Source organism: Acartia tonsa, chromosome 12, assembly GCF_053477335.1.
Source record: "Acartia tonsa isolate MP-2025a chromosome 12, ASM5347733v1, whole genome shotgun sequence".
Lineage (NCBI taxonomy): Eukaryota > Metazoa > Arthropoda > Copepoda > Calanoida > Acartiidae > Acartia > Acartia tonsa.
In genome coordinates, this window is record NC_137271.1 from 14,880,102 (window position 1) to 14,891,037 (window position 10,936).

Consider the following 10,936-nt stretch of genomic DNA (forward strand, 5'->3'; position numbering starts at 1 on the left):
ATTTTTTTTCAGTTTTTTAAAATTTTGAACAGAACTATAAACTCTGCCGCGTTTACCAAAATCCAACTGCAGGGGATGGATAAAGTGATGCTTAAAGCGGGATTTTTTTGTTTTAATTACAAAAATTAATTTAATTTATATGTTTATTGTGATAGAACTAATAATGAAAAATTACCGTGTTTTTTAATCATTTTCTTTTGAAAGAATTTGAAATATGCTGCAATGTTGATTTGATATCCCTTTGTTCCGGTTATCAGTATAACTTCCCAGGTATAGACATGTATATTTTGACTTTTTAGGTTATTTAACCCCTTGAGGTTAAGGTTGAGGGGGGATGGGTGACATTGATAATTTTTGTTATTAAAGAACGTGTCCTACCTTTTTTGATTTAAAAAAAATAGATAGTCCGTGTTTTTAGAAAGCAGTTGTTGTAATATGATCTATAGAATTGAGTTATGCAATCGTTTTTTTGTACATTTAAAAAAAAAAGTAATTTAAGTTTCCAAAAAAAATTGCCATTATGAACAAAAATAGTAAGAATTTGACACCTTACTTTTTTAATTTTGTTGAGTAATTATTGAAAAAATCCATTTTGTTGAACCCTATTGAACCTAAACTTTGAACTTTGGGAGTTCGTCACAAATGGGTAAAAAAATCACTAGGACATGTTCTTTATAAGATATTTCTCTCTACCCTGGCATCCAATTTTTTATTTGGGTGATTTAAATGGCATGCTCAAATTATTTTTTACCCAAAACAATATATACCTAGGGCATATGCAAACAATTTATCTGATTTTTTAAAAACATGAAACTATGACACAAAGTGCACAACAAAATAATTTGTGGGGGATTTCATAAGGTTTGGATGTGGTACCAAGGTGATATTATAGCTACACCAAAAATTTTGGTGTTGCCTGGGGCACCCCTAACATGCAGTTAAAATTATTATGGTCGGGGGTAAAATATAGTTTGTTCCCTAGGGGGGGGGGGGGCAGTTAAACAAATCCTTACTCCCCCTCCTTTTGATGTCCTAGTTCTCCAAATAAAATTATTTCTGTGATTGTTGAACTTGATATAATATGAGCATTTTTCCTTTTTCTTATTAAAATATGGCAATACTTTTATTTTAAGTAATAATTACCAGTAAGCTCAAACATAAAACAATATTATTTATGTACAGAAATGGGTACCAGTGAGGACAAAGAGAGGTTTCTCAACTTAAGAAGATCATGCTTTGAAGGGAAGGTAGATGCAGTTGCTAACCTATTGAGAGATGATCCTAATCTCATCAAATGTAAAGATGAGGAAACAGGTGAAATTATTTCTTTTAATAAAAGAAACTAAAATCAAGATAATATAGGTTGAAGTTTTTAAATCATTTGATGTGTAGATAACGGTAGGGGATGTGATTATAGAAATTTTGGGGGTGCTAAAGTGCTTTTATCACTTCCCCTAACCCTCCTCCCTCATCAATTAGATGTCCTTAATACATTTTTTAGTTTGAAAATGAAAAAATATAAATTAATAGAGCAATATGTGAATAGATTGAAAAAGAAATAGCAAATTGTAATTTTATAGAGTAACAAATTGGCTGTCTGTCTTGTGTCTGTGGCTTAAAATCTAGAAAAGTGATTTTTTTCCCTTTATCTTGGTATTAATATAGTAGCAGCTGCCAATAATAGCCGCTGGAGTTCAAACATGACAGCAGTGGAGAACAGATGTATATAGACCAAAGTATAGAGGAGCTCTGCTTCTCTATTATTCACCAACAATAATGCAGTTGACCATTTAAGGTGTTTATTAAGCTAAGGGCACAGAATTACTGATTTATAATACACAAATAACAATAATACATGGATAATGGAATAGTTATATCTTACACATAAGTTAAAATGCATATACACATTACAAGATAGTTATAATTCCCTCCATCCCTGGCAGGGATGGGTAAACAGAGGGATAAATCAATATCTACAGCTAAAAATAGAATAAGTTTTGCCACCAACAATTGAGCCAATCAATGGGAGGAGATTTTTATGGCTTCGCCCCTTTATCGAGGGAAATTACTAAGACGGGCATAACTAGGAGCAAAGCTACTCTACAGCTAGGAGAAGTATGGAGGGGATACCACAATAAGATAAAATGTTGTGAAGTCAGCGGGCTCGACTCACATCTTTCCATAAGTGCCACTAGAGTCTGTAAATTATAAAAATAGATAGAGAATAGAGAGACAGATAAATATTAAAACACGATTATTAATGATTATAATTAATTTTAGGTGAAACAGCATTATTAACTGCTTCTGCAGGAGGACACCTTGCTGTGGTACAATATCTATTAAAGGAGGCTGGGGCAGATATAACTGAAAGAAATAATGATGGTAAGTTTTATTATTTAGCTTTAACACTATATATAAATCAAATATTGATGGATAGAAGAAAAGATAGATACATAAATAGATAGAGAGACAAAAACAAATAAGAATAACAGAATTGATTGATAGATAATTTTTCAAAATATGAATATTAGTAATTATGATTATTTTCAGGTAATACATAGCTATTTACAACTATTTATACATAAATCAAATATTGATGGATAGAAAAAAAATAGATAAATTATAGTAGATTGATAGATAGGTAAATCACATACTTATATAAAAGAGAAAGAAGGATAATAGATTTGATTTTTAGATAATTATTAAAGCATGAATGTTAATTAATGATTAAATTATTTTCAGGTAATACATCATTATTGTGGGCATCTGAAGGAGGACACCTCCCAGTGGTACAATATTTATTAAAGGAAGCTGGGGCAAATATAATAGAAAGAGATATTTATGGTAAGTTTTATTACTTAGCTGTAACACCATTTATAAATCAAATATTGATGGATAGAAGAAAAGATAGATACATAAGTAAATAGATAGAAAGACAAAACACATAAGTATAACATAATTGAACTATCAAAACACTAATATTAATGCTAATGATTATTTTCAGGTGAAACAGCCTTGTTCACTGCTTCTGCAGGAGGACACCTCCCTGTGGTACAATATCTATTGAAAGAAGCTGGGGCAGATATAAGTGAAAGAGATAATAATGGTAATTAAGATTATTTAACTTTACCACTATTAGTATTTATAAATCAAATATTAATGGATAGAAGAAAAGATAGATACATAAGTAGATATATGGAAAGACAAAACACAGAAGTATATCATAATTAATTGGTAGATAAATATTAAAACACGATTATTAATGATTATAATTAATTTTAGGTGAAACAGCATTATTAGCTGCTTCTGCAGGAGGACACCTCCCTGTGGTACAATATCTATTGGAGGAAGCTGGGGCAGATTTAACCCATTAGTGCCGAACCGGGTTTTAAAACCCGGTGCCAGAAAATGTAAAAAAAACCGGTTTTCGGCTTCATAATTGCATCATTCTCAGTATGAATCCCCCCTCTACTACCCTGGCTTTCATTTCCCCCTGGAGCAGGTAATTTTGCTTACTTCCGTTTGCTGGTATAGATCAACAAAGTTTGAAAATCATGAAAATTCAAAATACCCCATCTAACTTTTTTGTTTTTATAGTAAAGTTGCTGATTTTTTTCGTTAAATCTAAAGTTTATTGACAAGTACATCTATTTGTGAATTCGTTTTATTTAAATTATTATTTTTTATATGATTTTTTTATCGTTTTTTTACGCCCTATATAGGCCCGGTTCGGCATGGCCATTTTGAGTCTGAAATTTTTATTACCCGGTTTCACTAATAGATCTTTTTTGACAACAACAACAAAACAGGGTTTTTTTACCCGAAATCGCCGGCTAAACACGAAATTTGAAATAAATCACTTCGTATTATACTTGTAGCTCTTTAGATTACATGAGGTTGTGTAGTTTTCAATTACGGATCGTATCAAAGTTCTAAAAAGTGTTCATCTCACTTTTGGCGTTCAAAAATTACATTTTTCGATTTTTGGTCAAAATAACCGGGTTTATACAGGTCAACCGGGTTTTAAAACTGGGGGAAAGCACCAAAAACGGGTGTTAATGCCTGGTTGGTATTTATGGCCAAGCCGAACCGGGTTTTTTTGCAACTTTCCTGTGCACGCCACTAGAGCAAAACAAAAAAATACGAATTCCGTTTTGACCATTATAAAGCTTCCCTGAAACTTACAGCTCGATCGGCCCATAAAAGTGGCGCTCGGCACTAATGGGTTAAGTGAAAGAGATAATTATGGTAAGTTTTATTATTTAGCTTTATGACTATATATAAATCAAATATTGATGTATAGAAGAAAAGATAGATAAATTAGTAGATAGATAGATAGATAGGTAAAACAAAGAAAGAAGTATAAGAGAACTTAATAATGGAAAAAATGAAACATAAATTTTAATGTTCAGGACACTATTTGTTAATCAAATATTGATGGATATAAGAAAGACATATACATTAGTAGATAGATAGAAAGACAAAAAACATAAGACTAACAGAATTGAACTATCAAAACACTAATATTAATGCTTATGATTATTTTCAGGTGAAACAGCATTGTTAACTGCCTCTGCAGAGGGACACCTTCCTGTTGTACAATATCTGTTCAAGGAGGCTGGGGCAGATATAAGTGAAAGAGATAATAATGGTAAGTTTTATTATTTAGCTTTAAAACTATTTATAAGTCAATTATTGATGGACAAAAGAAAAGATAGACAAATTGATAGATAGATAGGCAAAACACATACTTTTATAAAAGAGAAAGAAGGATGATAGAATTGATTTTTAGATAACTATTAAGCATGAATGTTAAATAATGATCATAATTATTTTCAGGTAACACAGCATTATTGTGGGCCTCTGCAAGAGGACACCTCCCTGTGGTACAATATCTATTAAAGGCAGCTGGGGCAGATATAACTGAAAGAAATAATGATGGTAAGTTTTATTATTTAGCTTTAACACTATATATAAATCAAATATTGATGGATAGAAGAAAAGATAGATACATAAATAGATAGAGAGACAAAAACAAATAAGAATAACAGAATTGATTGATAGATAATTTTTCAAAATATGAATATTAGTAATTATGATTATTTTCAGGTAATACATCATTATTGTGTGCCTCACAAGAAGGACACATCCCTGTGATACAATATCTATTGAAAGATGGGGCAGATATTAGTGAAAGAGATAATATTGGTAAGTTTTAATATTTAGTAGTATCTACTATCAAAACAAAACAAAGATGACAACATCCATAAAAGCAAAGGAAGGAACAAAGGAACAACAACTCCTAATAATCCTAATAAGGAGAACATTAATTTATACATAAGTCTAATTTCCAATGAATGGACTTATGTAATGGGATGTATAGAGTGGGGCTAGAATTGGGTAATATTTTGGGCAAAGCTTTTCTATAATTAGGGTTAGTCCATCCGTTCGTCCATAAGGGTTAGGTAACAGTAAGCTAATTTCATTAATTTAGACATGATAGAATTGTACTATCAATTTTAAACTTTGCGTGATGATCCCATAACAGACAACTACAATTTAGAATGCATAGGAACTTTATAATCGTTACCAGAGTGTCCATATGTTAATTAAAATCATGTTGATTTTAAACATTTTTACAAAAATTTTTTATTTGATATAATTATCTCATATCTAATTTTTGGAATACTGATTCCTAGGACAACAAATTCCAATATTATAAGCAAAGCATCTTTATAATCTCTAAAATGTAAGTATTTCCGTTAAACAGTATCCTGTGTTTACTAGTTTTGTAACAAATTCATGTACAATGATTTCCATGATAATACAATTGATAGATAGATAAATAAAAGGATGGATAGATAGATAGATAGATCTATAGGGATAAGACAATAAGCAATAAATTTATGTAGATTCCCAATGATAATACAATTGATAGATAGATAAATAAAAGGATGGATAGATAGATAGATACACTGATCTATAGGGATAAGACAATGGACGATAAATGGGGCTATAGCACTTACACATCCAGCAAATTTACAGTTGATGTATTTTTGGCAAAATGTTTTCTTCCTTTTTCTCATGCCAAAAATACATCTGACACTGGCATTTACACATCCATACTTTTTCAATTATATGTCATAAATACATCCAACACTGGCAAATACACATCTAGATTAATTCATATGAATATTTATTCACAATCAATTAGATTTTGTACAGTATGTATAGGTTTAAAAATTTTTGCCCTATTTTAGTTACTCTCCACCTATTTACTTCCTTCCCTTTTTCTCAAGTTGCTCCCTACAAAACATCAATACCTTTGAGCAAGTTGTCAAATTATTTCTTTATAAAATGATAATTTAGATATTTATTATTAGTTTATAGTACAACAGTAATGCGTATCTTAAGAGACATATGGCCATTTGTCCATTGGCACCAGTCACATAGCAGTCAAATGTAGAAGCTCCATTGTTTGATACTGAAATTTCATGTTTTGATTTAAATGAAAATCCAGATGTAGAAATAACTTATTCTCAAATACAAGATGATTTTTTTTTCTCGAAAGAAGTATTATGGATACCCAGTACAGGGATTCAAGAGACAGGACCTCAAAGACCCCACAATTAAAATGAAAGTGGGGATATGTCCGACTTATTGAGTGGTGATTTTGGTCAACCTATATATAGAATTGTGACAAGATCAAGATCATCACATAATGCTTTTTAACCTGACAAATATATTATAATTTAAATCTTTATAATGCTATTTATTTTAACCTGACAAATATATTATATCTCAAATAATATACAAGTGTGTTGTTTTCTTATCACTTTACATTAAATTTTCTATGGATGTATATATGCCTGTGTCGGATGTATTTATGACATATAATTGAAAAAGTATGGATGTGTAAATGCCAGTGTTGGATGTATTTATGGCAAGAGAATCGATTTTACTGTCATTTATACAGTAAAAATTCAGTTTGTCATAAATACATCCATAGCACTGGCAAAAACACATCCACTGTAAATTTGCTGGATGTGTAAATGGCAGTCTCCCCGATAAATTGATGTTGGTCCTCAATGATAATACAATAGATAGATAGTTAGTTACATTTTGTTATATATTTGTCAATTAAGATAAGAATATAATATTTGCTACTCTATAATTCACTTTGGATGTTCAAAAATTACATTATCAATATCCCTCCTATTATTATCAATACAATTATTATCAGAAAGTATAAAAACTCTAGAAACGGGCTTTTTAAACCGAAAAGGGTGGCACCTATAGCCAAAACACTAAATGTGATATAAATCGTTTCGTATATTACTTGTAGCTCTCTAAATTACATGAGGTTATGTAGTTTTCAATTACGGATTGTATCGTAGTATTAGCTACTTTACAACTCACTTTGGACGTTCAAATATTACATTTTAAATTTTTTGGGCCAAAAAACTGGGTATTTAAAACAAAAAACGGGTTTTAATTCCGGGGGAAACCGCCCAAAACGGGTACCTATGCCGAAAAGTTTCTTTACTCGCGCTTGACTGAGTTTATTTGCAACAACTTTCCTGTGGATGCCACTAGAGCAAAAAAAAATTAGAATTCCGCTTTTACCATAATAAAGCTTCCCTGAAATTTTCAGCTTGATACGTCCATAAAAGTGGCGCTCAGCACAAATGGGTTAAGAGTTAAGACTCAAGGGGACTTGGTGTTGCTTCGAGTTCTAGACCCCTTCATGCACCTTGAAACATACTCCGCTTATGATTGTGGTGTAAAGAGTTCATTCGCCCCTCAGACAACCAACCCTTTGATTGCACACCTTTATCTGAGAAGTCCTAACTGTGCATGGTAAAGAGTTGCACCTGTTTTGGGCTGAAGCATTCTCCCTACACTAACTAATAATGTTGCACACCTGACATAGTATCAGTAGGTACCATCAGGGGCGTCCAAGCTTTTTATTTTGGGGGGGGTAAAATTTTTTTAAGGGGGGGTAATTCGTTTTGGGGGGGGGGGGGTAAAATGGCGCGCGAAGCTCGCCGAGAATTTTTTTTACCCCCCCCCCCCCCCCCAAAATTTTTACCCCGGGGGTAAAATTTGCTTGGGGGGGTAATTACCCCCCCTGAAATCTGTTGGCAGGGGTAAATTTAGTTTCCCCCCCCAAAAAAATTTACCCCCGGGGTAAAATATTTTGGGGGGGTAATTAAAATTTTATTAAATATATAGTATTAAAAATGCGCGCGAAGCGCACAAAAATTTTTTTTATTAGAGATTTTTATTTTGGGGGGGGGGGTATTTACCCCTCCCCCCCAAATTGTTTGGGGGGGGGTAAATACCCCCTCCAAAATGGTTAGGGGTGCCTACGGCACCCCCAGGGTAGGGGAAAATTTTAAATGGGGGGGGGTAATCGCCCCATTACCCCCCCTCCTTGGACGCCTATGGGTACCATTTTTATTGGCTTTAGTTATGACACGGTGAGATTTGAACCTCCCTAAAGATGAGCAATCCTATATATTAACACATACCTTATTTTATAGGAGAAACTGCATTGATGCAGGCAGCAGAGCACAACCATCCTTCACTGATTAGCTTTCTTGTAACAAATGGAGCTCCCCTGGAGGATAAAACTAATGAAGGTAAAAAAGAAGGGTGGCACGAAGATTATAAGCCCTGCCACCCTCCTTATTTTCTAAGCTCGTAATAAAATTAGAGCTAGATGGCAAAATTTTTTTGTAGATCCTTGATGAGAAAGAATTTAAGATCTCAGAACAGTTAAAGTAATAAATGAATAAGTTTTATGGACAACTCCCTTCCCAAATGACAAAGCCACTTTCATAGCGGACATAAATTACTTAATTCAACTACCAATATCAATGTATGATATGTTTAAGTCTCTCAGTCAAAAATTGTACTAAAGATTTTTTTTGGCAAGCTGGCTCTATAAATGTTCTGTTTGATTATAAAACTATTTTTTGACTATCTGGATGATCCTGCCTGGTTTGTTTGTATCCTGTGTTTTTCAGGATGGGGCTTTCAAAAAATTTCAATCCTCAGTTATTAATAATTTTCATAATTTGTATAGGGCACACTGCAGTCTATAATGCTTCTTACCGTAGAGTTCAATCAGAATGTTTGGAACTTTTGTTGTTCTTAGGTTCTAGACCTGATGGAATTTATGATTCAGGTAAATGTTTAATCATTTAATCAATTTGCAATTAAGCAAAATATGCCTGAAGTAAATGCAAATTACATAAAAGGTCTGTGATTGTGTTCTACTTTTCAACTATTTTTTTTTGTTCTTGACAGTTCATTCAGCTTCAAGATTTTGACCATATTTTATAAACTATTGCTTTGTACACAAATGTGCATAAAATGTAGGTTTTTGCTCTTTTCAACTATAGTCACAATTACAAATCTTTTTTTAATGCCAAGATTTGACAGAAAGAAATTGTGATTTACAGAAGGTGTAAATAAAATAAATTTGAAGAGAGGGGGGGGGGGATAATTCTTATATTTTTCTTGGGGGGGGGGGGGGCATGAACAGTATTGAGTGATTTTTTTCATCAATTATCATCTTAGATGACAGGGATGACACCTCTAAATCAATTCTATGAAAATGAAATAAGGCAAGAACTGACACAACTGAAAGCCATTAGTGATGTTGTTAATTAGTATTTGTAGGAAGCCTGCAAGAAATACACCAATTTAAATGCTGAAAGATTGACATAAATGTATCCAATACACCCAATTGAAATCCTTCAGATTAATTAACAAAAAGAAATAGGCACTTAAATTAAAATTTTAAGTACAAAAAACTTAAAGAAACTAAATTGGGTTGCCTATACTTAAAAATTTAAGCTTATATTTTGCAGTTTTTACAATATAACACTGATTTGCATGGTCTAAATCCATTTTTTAATTTCAGTTTAACTTTGCATTGTACCAATAGTAATCTTTCCAGCCAATCATAGGGCTGAATCAGATCAACAATCACAGCTGAATCAAATCAAATATCTAAATTTGTGCTGCATTCAGTAATGGCATCAAGACATTAATTACATTTTATCTTATTTAGAAAATTACATCAACAATTTGGACACAACAAAAATCCCATCATTTGATGAAAGGCCACCAAAATCAAAGGAAGCCTTGATTAGTTATCTTGACTCCCATCTAAGTATGGCTACAAAATATAGGAACCATCAGATGTTAGAGTATTTTTTACTGAAGCTGGATGAGTCTACCTCAAGTAAATTGATTTCAAGATCAGATGTATATAAAATTATCCACAAGAAAAAGCAGGAACGAAAGATTGTGTACCAAACTCTCTTGGATATTGCAAACCAAAACAATGATCAAGTGTCAGCTAATTTAATTATGGAGTATGAAAATAAAGTTCATCTAGAAAATCAATTATCTTTGTTGGAATGCACAAGGTTGCACCTAAAAAAAGAAGAGCTACAACTAAAGAATGTGAGAAAAATCAATAAAGAAAATGATAGTGATTTTCTTGCTAAGATAGGAATCAATAAGAAGATCAAAATGTGGATTTCAATAATTGTGGGATCCATTCTTTTATCTATTCTACCATATGCCATGGACCAGGAATGACAAAAAGCTTAAACAAGTTTAAGATATATTACAAAAGAGGGTTTATCTGGAGCCTCTTCCTTAATTTGTAAAGTTAAAATGGGGGATGTGGGGGGGGGGGGGGGGCTATTAAAATACAACCTTTTGAGGAAAGACAATTACTACCTTTAGGTATTTGAAATCTGAATTATTATGATATTTCAGTCAATTCTTGTATTGTACATGATAGGTACAATTCTATAAATCTCTGAATTCATAGTAAAGGAAGTCTGCAAGAAATACACCGCTTCAACTGCTGAAAGACTGTTATAAGTAGAACCAATATCTTATATTGTAA

The 10,936-nt window shown here is 32.2% G+C and overlaps 2 protein-coding genes across 2 annotated transcripts; both read left to right on the forward strand.

Annotated features, from left to right (window-relative positions):
• The first annotated feature begins 208 nt into the window (after positions 1-208).
• On the forward strand, positions 209-3,374 carry LOC145333194 (NAD-capped RNA hydrolase NUDT12-like). Its single transcript, XM_080178342.1, has 3 exons — positions 209-270; positions 1,183-1,314; positions 3,283-3,374. The coding sequence occupies exons 2-3, from the start codon at positions 1,185-1,187 to the stop codon at positions 3,372-3,374; spliced, it is 222 nt and encodes a 73-aa protein (XP_080034468.1). The 5' UTR covers positions 209-270; positions 1,183-1,184.
• An 847-nt stretch (positions 3,375-4,221) lies between these two features.
• LOC145333195 (uncharacterized) lies at positions 4,222-10,620 on the forward strand. Its single transcript, XM_080178343.1, has 7 exons — positions 4,222-4,225; positions 4,550-4,651; positions 4,840-4,941; positions 5,110-5,208; positions 8,547-8,645; positions 9,164-9,193; positions 10,085-10,620. The coding sequence occupies exons 1-7, from the start codon at positions 4,222-4,224 to the stop codon at positions 10,618-10,620; spliced, it is 972 nt and encodes a 323-aa protein (XP_080034469.1).
• The last annotated feature ends 316 nt before the right edge of the window (positions 10,621-10,936 follow it).